This window comes from Talpa europaea (genome assembly GCF_964194135.1).
Source record: "Talpa europaea genome assembly, chromosome: 9".
Lineage (NCBI taxonomy): Eukaryota > Metazoa > Chordata > Mammalia > Eulipotyphla > Talpidae > Talpa > Talpa europaea.
Genome location: NC_140076.1, coordinates 39959707 through 39982906, shown reverse-complemented (window position 1 = coordinate 39982906; position 23200 = coordinate 39959707). Strand labels below are relative to the sequence as shown.

The following is a 23200-nucleotide window of genomic DNA, read 5'->3' as shown; positions in this document are numbered from 1 at the left end:
TGATAGGTGCAAAATAGGTGGTGGGAGATCAATCAAAACCCCTTTCCATAAATTACCATGACTTCTAGAAATTATCAAAACTTCACTGGAGTGTCATATGTAGTCTTCCCAGCAATGAGTTATAGTCAATAATTCATTCCCTGACTGAGCTGATAACAGGCAGATATTTTAATAATGCTCCAGGATTTACTACTGGACACAAGCAGTAAGTAGGAATTTCAATGCAGTGTTAACTGTTATCTTGGTGGAGACAAGCAATAGAAACAGAAGAGAGAGGCATCTGGGTACAATGGTTGGATGTTTTAACCCTCTAATTAGAACAAACATGTATAAAGGTAGTATTGTTTAAGTTTTCATTCTTTCTTTGAAGCAAATTGTTTCCAGAGTATTGTTCTGTAATGACTTTTCCTGGCCTTATTGTCAGAGAGCACAGCAGATGGCTCTGGAAAAATGCTGAAAAGAAAGCCTATTTTATTCTTGAGCTGTTCTCCCAAATTTTAAAATGGCTTCACTTGAATATTTTCCTTTTAAAGGAAACTTAGAAAAGAAATTACCATCTTAGACTAAAGGTCTTAAATATATTTTCAGTGATTTCTTATCATACAGTGAAATCAACAAATTTGCTTTCTCTGTCAGAATGTTTTGAAGCTAGAAAAGAAGTGGTGATTCATCAAAAACAATTTTATTATGAAATTTGATTTATGTTGAGAAATATAAATGATGACGTTATAATGTGTACCTCTGCGTGGAGGGAACACATTTTAGTCAATTGAGTTATCCAATTTTATTATTTAAAAAAATCCATATCTAGTTGTTCTTTTTATTCTAAAAAATTTATGACAGTGTATAGAGTAGAAATGTGTGTTTTTCATGTCTATGGACAGGTATGGATTGAACTCCCCTAATTCCACCAGGGTCATTCATTACAATTAAATGAATAAATATTATCATATTTTCATCAACTTTTTTTGAGAGCAAATCGAGACCTGTATTACACTTTAAAATATTAAACTTCTTACAAATCCTCATAGAGAAACAACTGAATTAATTCAATACTCTAATTAAAAGTGACACCACCAAAAAGCTGTGGGTTGGGGCCCTTGAAATTTCTGAATTATTAGTCTTCTTTAACCATGAACAGTTAGTGGGAACATAAGGGGGAATGAATTCTGCTTTAATGCTTTAGTTTTTCTATCAGTAAATTGTTCATTTCCATCGTCTGGAAGAGGAAAAGTAATTAATGTTAAATAGAATTGCTATTTTCTACTGGATTTATAATTTTAATATACATTCTTAGTAATAACCACTTCACATATATACAGATGGTGTAGTCATCTGCATGCCCTCTTTTGTAACTATTACAAAATGAAATTTATCCATAATAATTTTTAACTCGGATTTAATAAGCATTGCCCGTTGACCCACCGGACCATTTAGAAGACCTAATGAACATTTAATATACCCACACATATGGTCTAATGAACATATAATATATATTATGATCATGTAATATTCTCACATATATGGTTTATTGCACTTGCGATGATATATGCAGAATATCACTTGTTCTCGAATACTGATGACAAAATTCTACCCTAGAAATAAGTAGTGTGAGTAAACCAGGTGTCATGATTATGAAATGTATTTATATATCAAGATTTGCTGGTAGTTCAGAAGCAAATTTGGAAGTTTTAAGGTCCTGTTCCTACTCTAATGAACACATATGAAGAAAATAGATCATTTTTTTTGCCACTACAACGAGAATGACCTTACTACGTCAGAGAAAATAACATGTCTGAGGTACATTTTCTTCCTTTCTGTCATCATCTTTACCTTTCCCACTATCCACAGGAGTTTCAAATGTCCTAATCAAATAAATGAAGGGAAAATTTACATTTTAGCTTATATTTCTAATCAGAACAATATCAATGTTGTTTCATTTTCCTCAGTGATTTTCTAATTATTTTGTTGTGATAAAATCTATTTCACTATACTTTTATTATTACCCTATTAAAAAGAAATTAGAACTTCCTAAGTTATATAATTTTGTGGGACATTTACCAAATGTAGACATTTGGGTTGCTTTTTTTAAAAACAAACAAACAAAAAACCAAGCATGTTTTAATATATAAGCTATCTTATGACACGAGAAATTTGGTGAGATATTTACAAGGGATTATAAGAAGTATTAATGAGGGCCTCCCGGGTGGCGCAGCGGTTTAGCGCTAGGTTGGGAAGCTGCCCGCAGCCTCTGCGGCGCCGGTTCGATCCCCGGCTGCTCCCCGGCCACCTGAGGAGGGTCCCACATGGCGCGCAGACCTCTCCTGCCGCCCGCTGCTCCCCTCAGCAGTGTACTTCGGTCCTTCTGCCTGCTCTGCTCCCTGCTCTGGCTCTGGTGAATTCTCTCACCCTCCCGCGCTTCTGACTGTACCCAGTGCATGTATAAACAAAACAAACAAACAAATAAATAAATAAGTAAAGCATGCCTCTATAAAAAAAAAAATACTCTAAAAAAAAAAAGAAGTATTAATGAAAGGTGGTCAGTAAATTTAAAGTATTATCAATATGAAAAACCAAGATATGCATCATTAAAATATAGTTTCTTAGATATACTGAGTTTAGCATAAGTCTTTTTAAAAATAATCTTGATTCCACTGCTTGTGCAGTACCTCCCCTGTCGCTGACAGGGTACCCCCCAGTAGTACCACAAAACATGGCAAGGACTTAACTGTCATTTCTTCTCCTTGGGTTTTCTCTTCACAACTGCTGTTAACTACTGTTCCCTCTTCTCTTCCCACCTTTTGCATTTCATAATTGTTCTAGATTCAAGCTTTTCAGATTCGTCTTGGATAAATCTTTTAACTGATCTTTGTGATAAATATTATCATATTTTATAACAATATGCAGCAATGAAAGTAGGCAGATAAAAAATTTCCTTCCTAAAGATGGCCTTTAAAAAACAATTTTGGAGCCTCCCTGGTGGAGCAATAGTGCTTAAGTCTCAGCACTATGAAGCTATCTGCTGCTATGAGTTTGATCCCTGGTCAGAGAACTAACCCACTGGGCGCAGCAGACCTCTCCTGTCTCACCCACTCCTCCTGTCAGCAGTGTATTTCAATAGATCTGCCTGTTCTCCTCCCTACTCTGTCTCTGGTGAATCCTTTCTCCTCTCCCCCAACCCCACACCTCTTGTATGCATAAATAAATCTTTTTAAAAATAAAATAAAAAACAATTTTGCATTCACTAATTCACTAAGTCCAAAATATTTTTTCTTGAGAAAGAGCTGGGGTCTCTGACTTGGAGGATGCCATACCAGCATACAAGGGGACATAGTTCTGTGTGGACAGCCAGGGGGTTGCCCATGGGAACTTCAGAGAACTGTCACTTGCAGAGCAAAAAAATGATTATGATTAAAATACTTAATTGAAAAGAAGGGAAGGTATGGCTAATACAGTGGAGGGATAATGTAGGTTGATTCAGGATTCAAAAATGAAACAATTTGAGTTTCTCCTTTCTGAACCACTGTAGTCTTTTTTCTTCTTATAGTAGGTGAACAGGATGAATGATGAATGGATGTGACATCACCTGAGGTTTCTTAAACTGCTGGGCACTTACATCAATTATTTTGAATTTAGGCAGCATTATTACTTTGAGCAGTTTTACATACTTTGAAGAATACCTGAATGCAAAACTCCCTTAACCCATAATGAACTTGTGTGTGTTTAGACAGTTTTTTGTAGGTTTAGCATCAGTGGGAATAAAAGATTGCAATTGCTACCTCATTCCAGCAGGCACTTTTCAGACCACAAATCTTGCTGCCCAGATGGGTAAGGGCTGCTAAACGCAAAGACTGCAGAAATAAAGACCGCCCAGAGGTGGCGCTGTGGTTAAAGTACACCTGAATTTTGATTACAGTGAATGTATTTTCTCCCTAACCCTCAGAAAGAAGACTGTTAGCCATTATCGCTTTTGTATTTCTATAACTACAACATCAACAAATAAAGCTCTTTGGTAATATACCCCCATCCACTCCAATCTGCTTGTGTAAAGACCTCATACCGCACACAACTAGAGCTGAAACACTGAAACCACCTCCTAGGACATTTATAGTGTGGAGATCTGTAGTCAAAGTTTTCTCCATCTTTTCCCCTTCCACAAAAAACGACGTGTGTGTATTCTTTGGATGATAACTCAGTGATATGTGAACACGTGCCTGGTTAAATTTCTAAAAATTTGTTTTAAAATAAAGATTTCATTGTAGTGTGCTTCAGGAAATATCTAAAGTACCACAGTTACATGTTCTTTTTTAATGAAATAATTTTTAAAAAGAAAAAATTAAGGTCATTTGGCTTAATTTCCTCATTTGTATTTAAGAAAATTATAGCCCAGAGAAGGAAATCTACTTGTACATGACGAATCATAACTTAATTGTAGCCCACTACAATCTGTGTCATCTCGTTTTGATTATTATAAATTGTTAAACTGAACTGAACCAGGGAATTAAAATGTGTGCATTAGTTGTTTATTGGATCCCTTTTTTCATTTTCTTTGAGTTTTCTTTACTAACCTTCAAGAAAATTATGACTTTTAAATTTGGCCTTCTTTAATCACACGCATTTGCAGCTGTTTTTGTACAGGACACTTTAATTACTATTACAGTTCTAATGATTTTCTAAAAAGTGTTTGTCATACTCACACACATATTATATGCAGTGTTATCACGGGCAGATAAAAACAACTTTAACTACCAATCAATAAAATTAAGTCATTTAATACTGAGGTGCTAGAAATACAGAATAAAAAAATGAGTATTTTAATTGGCATTTAAATCGTCCTCTGCTCCGCAATGTCCTCTGCTAGACAATGATTATTCTTCTTTTGCAGCCTTAATTTTGGCTTGAAAGATAGAAATCTCCCATAGATGTTTAACATCTGCCTTGTCAAGTCAGATTCTTCTGCAGGTTCCTTCCCTCCATCTATCAGTACTCAGTATAATACAGTATGAAAACTTGTCCCACAAGGCTGGTTTTACTTAATGATACTTAGTAGAAGGGCTTTGCACTTTCAAGATAATTTCCACCAGAAATATCTCTCTGGAACTTACTAATAATAATCAAACCTAATACTAGCCTCAGATCGGAGATTTATTAAGCCAATTTGGCAGAGTAGATAAAGTTGAATGACTGGGTATCCAAGCATCTAGGCTGAGCCTTGGCCCTGGAAAGAGACTCTCGGGCTAGCACCCTAAAAGCATTCCTCAAAACTTGATTTATACTAGAAATGACCTTTCTCACTCTCTAGAGCCTGTGAGATTGCGAATCTAGCGATTCCTTCCCTTGCATTTGGGGACAGTACATTCGGCGGGGTGGATACAAGGGCAAGGCTTTCTCTTTGAAGTTTTCTTCAACTTCGCATAAGGACTGTCATCTCTTTATCCCAAACCATTGACAAACACCTGTGAAGTGCTTACTAGTTTCCACTCGATTCACGGGAAGAGGGGTTACATGGGCAGTATTTGGGCAAAAGTGTTGATTTTTTTTTATTAACGTTTTTACCTCGTTAACTAAACTTCTCTTCAGGCGCACAAATCTCCAACACTCTGAATTAAAAAAAAAAAAACCAAAAAACAAACTCATACACACAAATCACGTCTTCTGCGTGGGGCTGCAATCCACCGCCCTACATTTTCGGGAGGGTTTTCTTCCCAAGCAGGAAGAGACCCATTTCTGAGAAAGATGTGAAGTAAGTTTCCAAGGGTGTCGTCTCGGCGCGAGGGCAGGGCAGTTCCCCAGAGGCGAGCGGATGAGCCTCTGGAGGGGCCCCCAGCGCGCCGAGAAGGCAGGTGCTGCACCCCGCGCCTCGGATCGCCATCTCGGGCCGCCTCGGGCCGCCGGGCCGGGGCCCCCCCCAGAGCCGGGGGTCACTGCTCCCCACCTGACTCGGGCCCTTCCCTGCTCCTCCCTCGGCCCGCTCCGCCGCCGGCCTCGCTCCCCCGCCCCCAGAGTCTCGTTTCAGTCATCCCTTTGTCCTTCCCCGGATTGGCAGGTTTTATTATTCCGCCTGAACAATCCGGCCGCCCAGTGGCTGAGGGTCGCTGACGTCGGCGGCAGAGCCGGGGAGTAGTTGGGATTTTGCTCTGTCAGTAACACATGTGGAAGCGCCGCGGAGGGAGCGAGCGAGCCGGCTAGAGGCCAGCGCCGCGCCGCCGCCTCCGAGCCGGGCAGCAGCAGCTCGGGCAGCAGCCCCGGCAGCGGCGCAGGCTCCAGGGCGCCGGGCCCGGCCCCGCCGCAGCTCCCCGCCTCCCGGGCCGCACCCGCGCCGCTCCCGGGCTGCTGTTCCCGCGGCCGCTCCCGGACTGGAGGCGCAGGAAGCTGGGTCGAGCGGCGGCGGCCGCCAGCCCCGAGAGCGCGCGAGCGCGCGGGAGGGAGGCAGGCGGTGGAGGAGGAGCGGGCGGAGCGGGCGGGGCGCGGGCGGGGGCGGGGGCCGGCGGGCGGGGGAATATACAAAGTGAAGCCACATTGCCAAACTTGCAGCAGCGATTGCAGCAGTTGCTGCCGCTGCGCCGCGCCTGAAGCCGCGCCGCGCGGGCCGAGGGCTCCTGCAGCTGCTCGCGCGGAGCCGGAGCCGGAGCCGGAGGACGAGGACTAGGACTAGGACTGACACTTCTGCTCCCCGCCGCCTGCCACTTAACGCGGGGCCCCCCCAGCCCAGCATTCTGAGCAACGCATTTAAAAAAAAAAAAAAAAGCAGCCCTTTTAGCCCCCTCCTCCCCTCTCCTGCTTCTGCGAGAACTCCCCCCACCCTCCAGCTCCGCCGGCCCAGGCGCCCCTTCCTTGGAAGCCGAGCGCCGCTCGCCTTTCGCCGCTGCCGCCTCCCGCAATATTGCAATATAGGGGAAAAGCAGGTAAGGGGACGGCTGGGGAGCCGCTGCTGGGGAGGGGGGCAGGGGGAGAGGGAGGAGGGGGCCGATTTGCGCCGGGGCTGTTTTCTTTGGCTTTCTTCCCTTGACCGTCCCAAATTGCAAGTAAACAATACGTCGGCTTAGATAATGCGCGAGTCTGAAACTACCGAGGCCGGCCTGCGAGCTAGCAAGGAGGGCAGCCCCGGGCCGCCAGCTTTGTAGCGGTTCCTGCTTACAAAAGGGTTTCTTCTGGGAGAGACCGGGCTGGTGGGGATCTCGGAGGGGGGTGGGGAGATTTTCAGTTCCTAAGGGAAAGGCAGGGGCGCTTCAAGGAGGGTTTAAGTAGGAGAAGTAGTGTGGGGGGGAAATAGTCACGACCCCCCTTCTAGTCAACACTGTTTTTGAAACAGTGGCAGAAAGGCTCTAAGTGGGCAGGGTTCCTTATTGCTGGTTCTTTAAAAAAAAAAAATTCCTCCTGGCTTATAAGTCTTTTGTTCCAATCCAGGAGAAATCCGGTGAATCACCTAATTAAAATCAAGACATGAATTAAGCATCCATTTCTGTACTACAAATTGCCAGCGCTACGTTTGTCCCTCCCTTGGTCTCCATTAAAAAACACCAGAGACGTTGTTAAAGGGGGAGCAGATTTTGCCTCTAGCTGCCAGTTCTGCTTTCTATTTCACTGACTATCCCAGGACCTAAATTGCTTGGCTATGTAATTACTAGAGTATAAGCCTATTTAACTTAAAAGCTTTCTTTTTTTTTCCAACTCTAAATGAAACTTGATGAGGGCCCGTCCTTAGTTATCAGGGGAGTCAGTTTCTGGTCAGTCCTCTTGATTCATCTCTTTTAGATTTAATCAGCATTAAGGTATTGCTTGTCCTTAAGAGCTTTAGCTAATGGGGTTACTGGATGCTTTTCTCAGTGTAATGTTTCCTTTTCAAAAAAAAAAAAAATACATATATATTTACCTCTCACCATAGATGGGGGCGGGGAAGAGCTTGGAATCTCCTCCCTCCCTCTTCCCTTTTAAAAAGGAATTCGGAGCGATTAAAACGTTGGGGGAAACAGTTTAAAGACCTAGGGCAGGAAATGCAGATTCATTTGGGTTAGGGCTGAAATTGTAACAAAAAGCAATTCCTCGAGTAAATGCATCAGATAAATCAATTTACATAAAGGTATGATGCATTCGGATAAATGCAATGCTAATGGGTTTTAGAGTGGTCCTGTTTCCAAAGTCTCAGGGTTTTGTTACAGCTTAATTGGTGCAGTTCTTATTCTGGTTTATTGTGCGGTCACTGGACACACGTTCCGGGACTCTTTCGGAGGAAATGTGTTTAAAATCGGCCTATTTAAGGAACTCGAGTCCTTGTTTCGTTCCCTTCCCCTCGTTTTGTTGCTGCAGCCAAGTTGGGCCGGGGACAGGCAAAGTTCGCCCTCACCCTTCTGAGGTATCAGCTGAATGTCTTGAGCAGATAGCCGGGAGCCTCGGGGGGAGCCTCCACTCTCGGCTTACAGAGGACAAAGACAAAACCGGCTGCTTAATTGGCAGTAAATAACTTGATCTTTTTATAGAATAAGTGACTGGAGGAACACTAGGACTTTATTGGACTCAGGATTGGAGGCAACAAATTAATCGGTTTAGGCTAAGCTTTATAAATTGATTCCTATATTATACCCCAGTTGCTTCTCTTGTGACATTCATTAAAAAGAGTGGGGAATTTTTTTTTTTTAAAGCAGGTTTTGGTGACAGCAGGACTCGGTCGAATTTAACTTGTGCATCCTTTAATAGTGCCTTCTCGCATATGATCTCTGATGCCCCCCCTTCTTTGGTGGAACAAAGCTTTAGCATTTAAATTGCTGATCAAGGGCAGATTAGTGAGACCAAAGTGGAGAGTGTTTGTATAGGAAGTTAACAGGCATCCTAAAGTTCAATGATCTATTATTCTTGCCTGTGTCCTGAAAACCCAGAGAAAACACTCATTGATCTTCAAAATGAAATGAGATTTGGAACAATAATGGAGATGGCGGTCACCACAATGGCATGTGAAAGGTGCTGTTTAAAATACGAAAAACCAGTTTCGCAACTTTACGCACCGCAACCCCCCCCCCCCTCCGTGGCTCTGGCCTCCCCTCCCATCCACACGCTCTCCATCTCCCCCGTGCCGGTTCCTCGCCTTGCCTTTCAGAAAACCCAACTGTTTCCAACTTGTGAACTGCAGCTGCACTTCCCAGGGCAGAGCTCGGGGAAGGAACGTGGCTCCGAGCGCGGGGCCGCCTCCTCGCTGCCCGCGGCTCGCTCGGGACGCACGGGGGCTGGGGAGGGGCCGGGCGCGGCGGTGGGTGGGTTTGACCCTCATTTGCTGGAGGCGGGCGGTGGAGGGGGGCGGGGGGAAGAGGCGGGGGCTGGGGGGGAGGCGCCGCTAGGGGTGGAGCGCGCCTATCCTCCTCGCTCTCGGAGTTTTGACAGTACCCTAGCTGAAATTGTCAGCCGCGGCGAGCGCTGGAAAGTTGAGAGGAGCTCGTGGCCCCAGAACAAAGCTTGAGAAAAGTAAACAGGCGGCGGCTGCTGCGGGCGAGCCTGCTCCTTCCCTCTCCCCCTCACCCTCCTTCCCGCCCCTGCGCTGCTGCTTCCCTCCAGCAGCTCTGGGGGGAGAGACCTGGTTCGCCCTCTTACGGGGCTGTTACTAACTTTTGCCTTGTTGGTTTTGTTTTTCTCTCCCTTTCCACCATCCCGCTCTCTGCAGACCATGGTGAATCCGGGCAGCAGCTCACAACCTCCCCCGGTGACAGCCGGCTCCCTCTCCTGGAAGCGGTGCGCAGGCTGCGGGGGCAAGATTGCGGACCGTTTTCTGCTCTATGCCATGGACAGCTACTGGCACAGCCGGTGCCTCAAGTGCTCCTGCTGCCAGGCACAGCTGGGTGACATCGGCACTTCCTGTTACACCAAGAGCGGCATGATTCTTTGCAGAAATGACTACATTAGGTAAGACTTCGCTGCCTTTCCCCCAGATGCACGAGCAGAGCAAGGGCAAGGCCAAAGGTTGCTGGGGGTTTTGAGGAAAGGAGCCGGCATTTAGGAGAATACATTGTAGATTTTAGCTCGAAAGCCTCTGCTTGGTCAAATTGTAGGGGTTCAGTTGCATGTCTTCATCTTGATTTTTAATGACAAACTAATGGTAAATGCCATAGGAAGTCTGAACTATCTGGTGAGGCTGGGCTGTTAGGTGTGCAAAGGTTGGGCACTCTCAGGACCAAAATTTTAAGTGGGCAGCCCCAACTGAACTCTGGGCTGAAAATAAACATTTCACGTGGAAGTTAAGCTGCTTTCTGAATGCAAAGTAGGGACCTCCAGAGAAACTCAGGGACAAAAGTTTGACTTAAAAATAATGCAGTGAGAAATGATTTGCTTATGGTGATGGCTAATTATGATATTTACATAAGCACCTTTAAACTTTTGAGTGGAAAACTGTGACTCATTCTTTGTGTTCCTTTTGAAAAATCATGGTTACCCATCAGTTTAAAGACTTGTTAATTCTTCTTGTAGTAAATCCTCTAGATCACCCCGCTGCCCCCCAAAAAAACCTTGATGGCAATGTTTCTCTTTATATTGTTACAGGCTTGTGATGCTCCATATTACTGTGTGGTTTGGAGTAAAGGGGGTATAATACGTCTTGCAGTTTTTTCAGTAGCATAGCGTTCAGATTTTTGTTGTTGTTGTCAATCTGTATCGCTACCCTTGATCCACAGAAGAGATTTAGGAAAAGGAGCTATAGTATTTTACTAATCTTGAATTTTAATGCCATGTATGGGAATATTCATATGCCCATATAAGCAGTCTTTCCCAACAAGTTTCAGTGCAATTAATGGAAAGAATTCAGGAGGTCAGGTGCCTATAGGATCTTTTCAGGTGAACTCAAGCTACTTAAACTCATTAATTTGAAAGGGGGCATTTGAAGGATTACACATTTAATTTGAGTAAATGGTTTGATAGACTGATGCACATGAATGCTTCTAGGAGGTGTTCTGTTTCAACATCCAGTAATTAAAAAAAAAAAAAAAAACCCACACGCACATCGTTGTTACTAGAGAACCACTTACTTTTCAGAATTGCATCCTATTTCAATTTGTCCTAGACTGTTTTCTTTATAGATATTAGTAGGAAATTTTACTTTCTTTAGTGTGAATGAATCAATGGATGAGGTTTTTCCCCCCAAGTTTAACTCTTAATTACCGTATTCTACGTGTAATACTACTACAAAAGAGCCCAGTGCTGTTCAGAGCTGAGTATGGGTATGTTTACTCCATTGATATCATTAGTGTAACATAGGGTAAAATGACATTTGGTTATTCCGATAATTCAGCCTATTTCCATTTTGCTGGCATTCTCAGTCAGCCAAGTAAAAGAAATAGAGGAAGGGAGAGGGCTTTTATTTTTAAATTAAGATGGCAGCATTAATTTCACTAAGTGTTCTTTTAGAAGTAAATGTTGGAAAATCAGCAGGAACATGGGTGTAATGCTTTCTGGTCCTCCTTCAAGCAGTGCCATGAGCTTTGACAGTATTGTAATTAAATAGAGAGCAAAACTGTGGTAAGAAAGGAAGGGCGGTTTGAAGTGGAAAAATTGATAGTGTGTTCAGATACAGTGAATGGTGCTGATGCATCTCTTCTCCAAATGCCTTCAAAAAACCTTCACTTCTGATTACCACTAATTAAAAGGAAGATGGGTCCACTTGCATTCCCCCAGGACAAGTTTAGGCAAGTGGCTTCCTGGGAATCAGCTCCTTTTCTTTCCCTATTCTGGGGGCCAAATATAAATGCCCATTTGGTGTTTCTTCATGGCTTAATGGAGCAGTGGAGGGTATGTGCCCAGCCCTGAGCCTTAATTAATAGAGTCCATTTCTCTTTCTTTTTTTCCTCTGAATTTGGAAACTGGAGCCTGGCTTGCTCTTGAACTGAATGCTCCCTGAGAACCTTAGATCTGTGCAGGAGAGAAGAGTTCTAGCTCAGTGACAAATTGATCTCACACTGCTCAGAGCTTGACAGCAGCTGAGTGGTCCTCTCACCTTTCTCTCTCCCCACCCCTCATTTAAAGGGAACTCTTAAGTCTTGGCTTTTAATGTCTTCTCCCCTCTGCCTATCAAAAGGCCTGAGAGGTGGGAAGGTGGGGGTGGGGGGAGGCTTGCATTTCTTTCCTTCTCTGCAGCTTCACCCTAACCTCACCCTCTCCATCCTCCAGCCCACTTGTTGGAGGAGCTTTCAGTTCTACAAGCTTCTCCCACCTACCAGGTGAAAGGGACTCTTCGACTCTTCTGCCCGCCTGGGACCACAGAGCGATTTATTAAGGGGCTTTTAAACTGTCTGACTTTGAGGCTGTGGTTTTTTGAAAACAACCAATATCTGGCTAAAAAGCTGCGGGGGAGTTTGGAGAGGTGGGGTGGGGGGGCGCTTATTTTCTCTAGTCCCCTCCCCCTGCGCGATCAAGTGTCGATTGGGCCGAGTTGGGCTTCAGCCTCCTCTCCCTCCAAGATTTCAGATAAAGCGGCTGCCTTGCTGCAGCGAATCCGCACAATTAAAAGCTTTAATTAGTGGCTCCTCCATTTTCTTAGTTCTGATGGGCTTTATCTAATGAGATCTGGTCTCTGGCTTAGATCTGCTCCGAATGACGTGTCCGCAATGAATGAGAGCTGCGTCGCAAACAAAACATTTAATTAACAAAATTGGCCTCTAAGAGAGGGAGGGAAAGGCTGGGGGGGGGTGGTATGGAGGGACGGGGGAGGGTGTATCTTAAAGGGGCCAACGCCAGCCTGCCCGTCCTCCCATCGTCCCAAAGTCGACGAACCTTCCAAGTGCCCCCCAACTCCCGACCCCCCAGCTCAACCCAAGCGCCACCTAGTAGATGCGCAAAGTCCGTTTCGCATTCCTGGAATCTTGATTCCCCCCCACCCAGGCCCCGCAGACTGACTCGGAAAGTGCTGCGGGAGAAGGAAGTTCAGACACCGACGGGTGGGGCCCCGGGTCTGGGGTGGGCTTGGAGACGCCTGGGAAGCCCGCCTCGGAAGCCCCGGGATGGCTGTCCTCCGCGGCGCCCCTTCTCACTCGCAGCCGGCCGGGACCCGGGCCCGGGCCCGGCGCCCCCGGAGGCTGCATTTGAGGCGCCCGGCCGGCGGCGGCCCACGAGGGGGCGAGCGCAGGGCGGGTGCCGGGCGCGCGGGGTGCGCTCTCCTTCCCCCGGCTCCGCTCTGGCGGTTCACGTGGCGCCCGCAGCCGCAGTGAGCTCAGCGAGACCGGGGGTGGGGACCCGGGGCGGAGGAAGAGGGGGATTGGTGATGCTTGGTGGTGGAGGGGGGTGTTTGGGGAGGGGGTAGCGTTAGGAATGGAGGCGCTGCCAGACAGCGAGTTCATTTCCCTGGTAATCAACAGCAAGCTGCTATATTCAGAGAATGCTGTCCCTTTAATTGAACAGGCTAGGTAATTAAATGGCACTTTTCCAATAGGACGTGCTAGGTAAATCTAATAGTTGGTTATTTAATATCACTTTGAAGTCTGCCCACTCAAGCACAATGACAGCACAGGAGCATGTGAACTATTAGCTAGGAAAAAAAAAAAAACCCAGGATCTCAAAAATTAATTAAATCGCATGCAATTTAGGGGGAACGTTTATCTTGATTTGTCATAACAGAATTAATTCAAGGCCTCCAATTCACTTGGGGGCAGATCTGTTACTCTGAATTAACCAAGCGTAATTTGGCTGATTTTTTTTTTTCTCCCTCCCCTCTCTAATGCAGCAGTTGCGATTATTCAAAGCCCCCCTCTTAAGTATCAATAGCTTCTGGTGCTTTTAAGGTGCTTGGTCTCTAGTTATTCCGAAGTACCTTTAATGGACTTGGCTGCAGGCATAATTTCTGGGTTGCATTTCTTTGTTACATTTAATATAGCTGGTGCAGAATTTAGATTAAATATAGGAACCTGCTGGAAAACCAATTGCTTCTGGATCAGTAGCTGTAGATGTGCATTTTTCTCCTCAGATAGGCTGCTGATATTTACTTGCAGGTACAAATGTATACCTTTCAGCCACACTCTTAGAAACGAACCTCTTGCCTGAAAGCAGTTTAGAAAACACAGCCAGGTAGCACTCCATATTGCTTGTATTTTGCTTGAAGTAATAATGCAGTTGAAAATAAGCCCACCACCACCTATTGGTCATTGAAGTTACAAAAAAGATGCTAAGCATTAGTACTAAACTGAAAATCAACTTGCTCTCTATCTCTGTGTCATGAAGGAGAGTTGGAGCTGAACCCCAAAATGGTACTAACGCTACCTGGTGTTCTTCAAATAGGAGCCAAGCACCTTCAAAGTGCACAGGTTTGGTGGGATTTCTTCCTTTTTTCCTTTTCCCCATATAAGGAACCACTTGATGTTTGTGATTGATTGCATTGCCCAAATGCTGAAATATTAACGACCTTCTTGGACTGAGGACCCAAAGAAAGGAAACTGAAACCGATTCTGTCATCACAATTAAAGACTCCCCTGGCTTTAATTAGCCTGACCTGGGGTATGTCTCCCCTTTGCTTGAGTTAAAGAGAAAAGAGCCCATTATAGTCCAGTCTGAGACCGATAGCTACTTAATTGAGCACCTAAAGCCTCAAGCCTTTTAAATCAAACACTGTCCTGGACAGTCCCCCTGGTTAGATAATTAACTCTCCAGCGCACAGAAATGTAAAAAAAAAAAAAAAAAAAAAAAACCAACTTTTCAGAAAAAGGGTGGAATTCTAATAGTAGCCTCCCTCTCTGGCAAAAAAGGATTAAAATGTGTATAGACATGTAAGTTATTCTGCTCTGAGGCAGCCTTAAAGCTGAAGACATGGGAAGATCTGAAATTCCATTAATAATGTTCAGTAGCACATCAGTCCTGGATAGATCTTGGTCATTTTCAAACTTTGTAATTTTTGACACTTTAGGCTGATTGTTTCTAGAACAGTTAAGAAAGTGCTACTGGAGAAAATAAGATGTACGAGAAGCTTGTGGACTGCCTGATTATTAAAACACACTTAGGTGTTGAAGACATACAGCTGACTTTACTCAGGGTGAATTGTTAAATAAATGAACACTTAGGCTGGGTAATCAGATCGGTACTGTGAAAGGGTATTTTTGAGATGAAGTATCACGGTCTGTTGGTAGTGGCAGCCATAATTATAGATTCTTATCCATTAAAATATTTCTGGGTTGCTGTAAGAGGATATTTGGTCCTTAGCTCTGGTAGGATTCAGTTTCCCACCCCCATTATTACTCCCCTCTCTCCTTTAATCCCCAGCATGTATTTGGCCACATTGACGGGTTTTTAGCTTTTATTTTTACCCGAATTGTTTGAATTTGGTACCTCTCTTGGGGATTGGCATAGCTCTGCTGTTGTCTGTAAATTCTTTCCCTGAGGCCATGCTAATTCTCTAGCCACCCCGCCTTTCTGAGAACTCCCCAGCGGCAATGATGACAATCCAAATTTGCGATCCAAATTTGTGGGATGCTTAGGTGGGACTTGGGACGTCCTCATCAGTGGTCCTGAAGTGGTTCCGCACAGGGAGATGGCAGGCCGGCGGCCCCTGAGCTCCCACGGGGTACGGTGCTGTGCGGTCCCACAGCTAGAGGTCCTGACAGTGTATTATTTCAGCTTTCTCTCTGTAACTGTTCTGATTCTGCAAGAACGTGTCAATGTGTCGTGGATCTCAGACTAATTAGTTTTGAAATGGAGTTTTGATTGAACTCTTCAAATCGATGCTGCTGCAAAATTTGTTTCTCGGGCTTCCTATTAAAAGCCATCTTAAGGGGCAGTTTTACTACTCTCCCTGTCGTTCAGTCGATACATTTAATAACAACTTACAGGCTATTTTCAATAAAGTGGCGACAGCAAATTAGTAGTTTGAACATGACAAGCCTCTTCTGCAAGACCAGATTCTGAAAACTCAAAGCAATTATTTTTATATAGAGGCATGCCACAATCATTCAGATTACGGGGTATTCTATAGGAACATGTCTCCTGGCTTGACACAAACTGCATTTTATGACTTTATTTGGACAAGGAGGAAATGCAAATATTAATATTTATTATGACACCAATATGTTAATTTCTAAGTCCTATCACTTTGTTTTCCGTTGTGGAAAAGTGCTTCTCTGACCCTGCTTACTTGTTCAGATATCACCTTTCCATGTGAAATCATTTTGGTCTGTTTAATAAATATTTGTGGATATTAAAGAGGGAAGCCAAAAGGCAAATAAAGCTTCCCAGCTTGAGTCTACAGATTCCATAAAAGCCAAAGTTCGGTATTCATTAAAATATTTTGTTACGCCTGCAGAAGGGCATAAGGTATTATGTATATATTTTTCTTCAGTACAGCACACTTCCTTGAGCTTTCCCCTCCTCTGCAGCCTTCTCCCTCTCCCCCTCCTCCCCCCATGGCAGATGTTGTGGTCTCATTTGATTGCATAGGAAAACTGCAGTGATACAGCAAACACCCAGAGAGATATGATGACAAATGGGTCCAGATCCCGGTAAATTACTTTCTGCTCAAATCGAAATTTCATTCAGTTTGTTGCTAGCAGAGATGAAGTAATCTAAATTGTGGACTCAGGAGCAGATAGAGGGAAGTTGGAGCAAGCATTTCATTATCAAGAGAGAGAGAAGGTTAGGATGAAAGAGATGAGCAGAGGCAAATCTTAAGTGTTGACACCATGATTGAAAAGGTTAACCCATACACATTATATATCAACCTGGATAGCAGAGAGTTTCTAATGGAAAGTCTGCACTGATGGAGGTTTACGGGAGTTTCAATACACTGAGCATGATGTCTTCTTAGATATACAATCAAATCCTCTTAACCCTTTTGATGACTCATATCTCAAGATATGATTAAAGTACAAAAGAGTTCTTCATATAATTTCAAGGACACAATGCATTTAAACTCCAGTCATGAATTGTATCTTTTTTTTTTTTATGATGAACCCAGTAATCTGATAAAATGTGTGTAGAACAGAATTGTTTTGTATTTGCTAGAAGTGTAAGTCAATATTTTGATTAAATCTGGGCATCCTCTTCCTCTGCGGTAGGCAGAAGTTAGTTATGACCCCCAAAAAGGATTTTTTCCCAGATTATGTAAATCATCAAATTTGAGGTCTGACTCTGGGAATTTAGCCTCTGTCAAATGCGTTCCAAAGTGGGGGAGGGGCAGGGGCCAGGATTGCCTTTTCTCTCTCTTTTTTCCCCCTTGGTTTAGGATTTTTCATTGGTGTCACCATCATCTTTGTTTCAGGTTATTTGGGAATAGTGGTGCTTGCAGCGCTTGCGGACAGTCGATTCCTGCCAGCGAACTCGTCATGAGAGCCCAAGGCAATGTGTATCATCTTAAGGTAGCGTTTGCTCCTCTCTCTCTCTCTCTTAAAGAATCATACCTTTCTTACATGAAGACAAAGCATGTCTTGTTAGTATGAACTCTGTTTTCTTAAGCCGCAAACACTAAAGGAATCCACTGGAATTGCAGGGTGGCAGTGATTATTACACACTACGTGTATCTAACTGCCCCCCGCCCTCCAACACACACACCAAACACACATCCATATATTTGTTTCTTTCCCCCTTTAGCCTGATCCAGTTTATTGCATTTTCGCTTGCTGTGTTTCCTGGAATCATGTTGAGGGAAGAAAAATACTAAACCCTAAGTGGCCCTGTACTTGACAGTTACCTCCTTAAGAACAGTTTATAAACTTGTGACACAAAAGACTTAATTTGTATTTGTTTTCAGTGGGTTTGCTTTTCCCTTGCAGTGTTTTACATGCTCTACCTGCCGGAATCGCCTGGTCCCGGGAGATCGGTTTCACTACATCAATGGCAGTTTATTTTGTGAACATGATAGACCTACAGCTCTCATCAATGGCCATTTGAATTCACTTCAGAGCAATCCACTACTGCCAGACCAGAAGGTGAATACCCCACAGTTACTAATAAGCTTTATTAGAGCAAGTTGGAGGGTTCTTTTAACCTAGCAAGGAAGTTCTTGGTGGTTATATTTTTGCTTGTCTTTTTAAAGATATGTAGGCGACTCATACATACAGAGGACAGAAATAGGAGTGTTGTTTAAATAGTGACTCTTTTGTGGTTCTAAAAAAAATCCTGACTTGGTTCTCTCTGTAGCTTCACTGTTGGACGTAGGATTCTCACATGCAAAGTCAGGTGAAATATAAAATTTCCTATATCCAGTTTATCTCATTTGATGATTTTGAAACACAGGAACATGATATGATAGCTTATTGCAGGAGGGAAATTAGAAAGTTTGTGGCAGGAAAGAGGAATACACGTCTTTCTCGTGAAAATGATTTTTCTGCATTAATAATAGCAATCTGGACACCTGCTTTCCGATTCACTGTGTTTTTATTTTTAGAAGAGCAGTTTTGTGAAACATTCTGTAATTCCGGGATCCCATTTTTTGGTGATTGGCAGTCCCATAAAATGAATAAGTTACGACTTTAAAACTAAGTTCTTGTTTCTGCTAATCACCTCGTTACCACTACGTATCTCGAAAGTTCTTGGATCCAAGTTAGAAATGAGGAAATCATACAAGTGTACAAGACATGTAATATTAGAAGGCACTTCGGAGGGGAAATTGGTGATCAACAGTTGTCCAGCACCCCCAGTACTGGATAGTTTTAGATCTATTTTAATCTCCTTAATAAGTCCTATAGCTATGCAAGTGAGTGCATTTTGATAACTGCTGTGCCTAATTTGTAACAATTACTGTCAACCTTCAGTTAAGAGACTGTTCATTCCACACTGGCCCAGAAAAGAGTGAAATGTATGACTCGTGCGCATAATTTTATTCACATCATATTTCATACTGATTATGTATTGATGACATTGATTCATTTACTCTTTACAGCGCCACTTGCATGGATATTAAATCTTATTGACCACAGATGAATTTTAATTTCAGATTGGTGATAGATTTTTCCATCAGCTCTGATAGTATGTTTGACTTTTTCATCATTAACCCAGGCAATCACACAGCACTGAGTTATTGCATTGAAACAAAAAGTGCACACTTCACTTGGTAATTCTTTATGGATTTACAATAGGAACTTCATTAATGTCTGTTGTAAGGATCACAAAAAAACAACATTTATCTGCAAATAGGAATTTAGCAAGCTTCAAAAGTCTGAGGGAAAAAATACTAGGCTTCTTTGTCTTCTGTAATGTATTTTCGTGATACTATGTATAGGGAAAATGACTAAGATTTGAAAACTTCACCACTTAAGATTATTCTGCAGTATTTGAATGCTTGTATCGTTTTCCCTTATTCAAGTTTATGGAATACTTTTAAATGTATTTCTTTATTAAGTGAATGTTAATTACATCAAAATATTCACACTTCTCTGTTTAATTTGCTAATATGGGGAGCTATATAAAATACCATTCTGAAAATAGAATTCTGATTTTGTATTGCAAATCAACCAACCAGGAGGCATTTCAAGCTTCTTTAACAAATGCCAATACATATAAATACTTATAGATTTTTATAGTTTGAATTTTAATGAAGTGAATCTATTGGGCAGAGTTGAGAACAATGAATAGGTAATATAAGAAATTTGAAGTGCCTATTTCAATTTAGAGACAAAGCCATTTGTACGTTGATAGTCCCCCCACCCCCCAAAATGTGTTAGGAATAAAATAGTTGGTCTCTTCCATATCCCCTTTCCAGTATAGTAGCTTAGTCTTTTCCCGAGTTATATATTAAGTTTGTTGTCGGTTTCTTATACCATTTCTTTCTCTGACTTAGCAAAGCATGAAGAACTCTTGTTATAGCTCACCAACATGCAGAGACAAGATGGAAAAGGTAGCCAAACTGCAGCTTTGAATTCTGGCAGTAGCAGTGTTAACTAGCTACCTGGTGCAAAGGACTAGTGAGAAATATGAGACAGGGTCTCAGCACCATCTTACTGAGGACAGGATGATGTGAAATTAGAGTGTCAGGGAGAGAAATGAGAGGAGAATCTGGTTTACATGTATAGAGAATTGTGTGTGTTGTGTTTTTTGTGTAAGTCTTCCATTTTCCATACCTTTTTCAGGATGAAAGAGGTGTTCATTTCGGAACACAAAATACATTAGGCAACAAATAATAACCTACTAGTGTATCTTTTCTTAATGTCAGAAGCCAGAAAGGAGACAGGTGGCCTTCAAAAATTAATAGCTCCTAAAAGGCATGAGGAAATACAACTTAAGGATACGTTCTTGTCAGACACTGAAGAGCAAGCTGTGTTTTGGGGGTGATATTAATTAAGAACATTTCCCTGTTGGCATAAATGTCTTACATTTTTTGCCCTTGGAGTTCAGCTCATCGTGAGCACAGTCAATTCATAAGGTGGTTTTTGTAAATAAAGGTTTGGGGCAGGCTAAACATGGTCAGAGAGATATTAATGAGCGGGCAGAGGGGAAGAGGTAATGAAAACACACTTTCTGGTGGAACAAACGGCTTTTTGGACTTGGAGAATGCTTTAAAATGATTTTTCCAAAACTCTGTGGCATTTCTTTTCTGGAGGAGATGAGATGGGGAAAAAAACAGTTAAATATTATTTTCTTCTCTCTTGTTCTCCATGTTTTGGGTCAGGAAAATGAGACATTAGTTTTGGCAGTTTCCTTCTATTTGCAGAACAATGAATGACACTTTTAGTGTACGATGCATAATAAATATGCCCAGTGTCCTCTGGCTTAAAGTAATGGATTGATTATTTGTACATCCTTTCTTTAAAGGCAGCTAATTGTGTGGAAAGGATAGGCCCTCCTCATCTGGTCCCTTTGAACTTTCATTCTCCTTGAAATTTGTTCCCGGGATGTGTAGTTTAGTTGTTTTGCATTCTTGGCTTTGGTGTACTCTAAGAAAAATCATTTTAAGCTTTTAAATCATATGGTCTCTTAACTTGAAATCTCAGCCCTCTAATGGTTAAGGATCTACACAGTTTTATAACCTATATCATTTAAAAGAGGCTTGGCTACCCTCAGCATAATAATGCCTTCTAAAGAGGTATGTAAATATAGTCCCGGCATTGTGGCTAATTTTTGTGTGTATTTTTTGCCTGCTCTGGAGTTCTTTCTTCCACTCGAGAGTGATGGCTCCATCTAGAATTATTTGTCTTTTTCAGTAGAATAAAAGACTTTTTAGTTGGTGGAAAATTTCGTGAGTTCCAGTTTACGTATCACTTCTCTTTTCCTCCATAGTTACATAATTGGGGGGTGGGGTGTGTGTGTGTGTGTGTTTCCATCGTAGAGGACATTTGATGCTCATTTATTAAATATGCTCACTGGCTACTGCCGCATCTTTGTTCTGGACAGACAAATTACCTTTCTCACACTGAGCTTCCACTCTGGGGAATTAAGCCTCCACCACTTTAATTAGCTTGGAAGTGGGGGGTTGCAGTTCCTAATAGACTTCAGCCTTTGAGTAAGTTAGGGAAAGGGTGAGCCCAGAACTTCCTGGGAAGCTCAAAATGTCATTTAAAAACCATAAAAACCTAATATATATTATTTCATTTTGGTAATTGCAAACAGATTGTGTTTGACGACTCTGTGGATCATTTCTAAGTTAGACATTAAAGTTAGACTTCCATTGAACTACGTTCTTTAATTGATTACATCATCAACACATTCATATGTTTGATTCACATATTTACAAAATTTTGTGATACTAAGTGATGTAGCAGATAGAAAATACTAAATGAAATGTATCTAAATATGTTTCTGTATATATATATATATATATACACACACACACACACACACACACATGAATACAGGAATACACACACCCACAATACCTGTTAAGTGAAGAAGGGCATGGATGACCAAATGTCACATGGGCATATTGGAATAATAATGATAATTGCCAGTATTTGTTTGGCTTTTATTAAGTGCTGATCACTGTTGAATATACTCCGTGTATATTATGTAATCCTTATAACAGCCTTATTATGCCTGCTTAAAGATGTGATAACAGAAACACAGACATCATAAGTCCTTGCTAAAGGTTACACAGGTGAGCTCGTGTGAACCCAGAACTTCCGGGGAAGGGACTTGGCTCTGAGTATCCTTTTAAGATAACTGCTGGTAAGCAAGATGTTCTAATTCACTCTTTTCGGAAAGAAACTTGCTGTTAACAGTGTTAGGCAATTCATCGTAGAACTTTACACCGAAAACTTTCTCAAAGTCCATTTATTGTCTCATTTTCTCTGCTAATAAAACTGTAGAAAATGTTATGCTTTAGTTCTTCACTGCCAGAGAAAGTAGCGTCAAAAGTGTCCATCAAGTCACAGTTGGGAAGTAATCTAATAAAAGCAGATTAGTGAATGTAGAGAAGACAAAAGCAGTCATGTTTGAGTTTAATATCTCTCAAATTTAGCATTTTAGCTAAGATGCCCGTTTTTATTTCTTGCAGGTCTGCTAAAAGGTCAGAGTAATGCAGAATGCGTGCCTTCATCTCAGATTTTGTTCATCACAGGTGGATCCCATGTGTCTTCAGTAGACAAGTCACCTTTGTAGCTAGCACCAGTGCCAGCTCCATGCCATTGCACCTTCTTTAGTCTTGATTGCCCTTCCCGCATTTATTGGTGTATTAAAATGACTGAATATGAACATTAAGGACTCCATGAACCTGGGCTAATGGGAGACTGTAGAGAAAATGAAAAAAGATCCACCGGAGGACATCTTTGGGGGGGGAGGGAGCTTGGGAGGAGGGAAATGACTAATGAAGCTAATTAAAAGAAGCATTCAAATCTGCTTTCTACCCTCATTAACAATTAGCAGGGCACTGGCCAGAGTTTGTACCCTGTGTTTTACCTTAACAACATTCTCTTTGCTCTTTGTATATTTAAGTGTCGTAAGGAAATGTGTTTCAATCAAAACTGAACATGAGATAAAGGGAAGAGATGTGGCTTTTGTGATATTCTATCACAAACACTTTTATTGTATCTCTGTAAAATACAATGTATGTATGCATGTAAGTGTTTTCGTCCTAATGTTGCTACTCCCATGGCAAAGGAAAAAAAAAAAAGAACGAAAAAAAGAAAAAAAATTGGAAAAAAAATCAGGCTCATAGCAGCTGCTGTGTAGAAATTTCCCCCTACTTCTAATTTGCTGAATGAAGAAAAAAATCTTTTATTTGTGATATTTTCAGAGACATTTGCTCTAGTATGGTGTATTTAAATAATAAAAACTTAAAAGAAAAAATACTCCATGGAGTTTGGGTTTAAACACTGCTTTTTCT

The 23200-nt window shown here is 42.2% G+C and overlaps 1 protein-coding gene across 1 annotated transcript; it reads left to right on the top strand.

The window, feature by feature from the left end:
- Positions 1-6560: 6560 nt before the first annotated feature.
- Positions 6561-22476, top strand: LMO4 (LIM domain only 4; the record flags this gene model as incomplete). The annotated part of the gene is made up of 5 exons (XM_084242325.1): positions 6561-6905; positions 9650-9888; positions 17207-17303; positions 17718-17913; positions 22373-22476. The coding sequence occupies exons 2-5, from the start codon at positions 9653-9655 to the stop codon at positions 22474-22476; spliced, it is 633 nt and encodes a 210-aa protein (XP_084098451.1). The 5' UTR covers positions 6561-6905; positions 9650-9652.
- Positions 22477-23200: the final 724 nt, after the last annotated feature.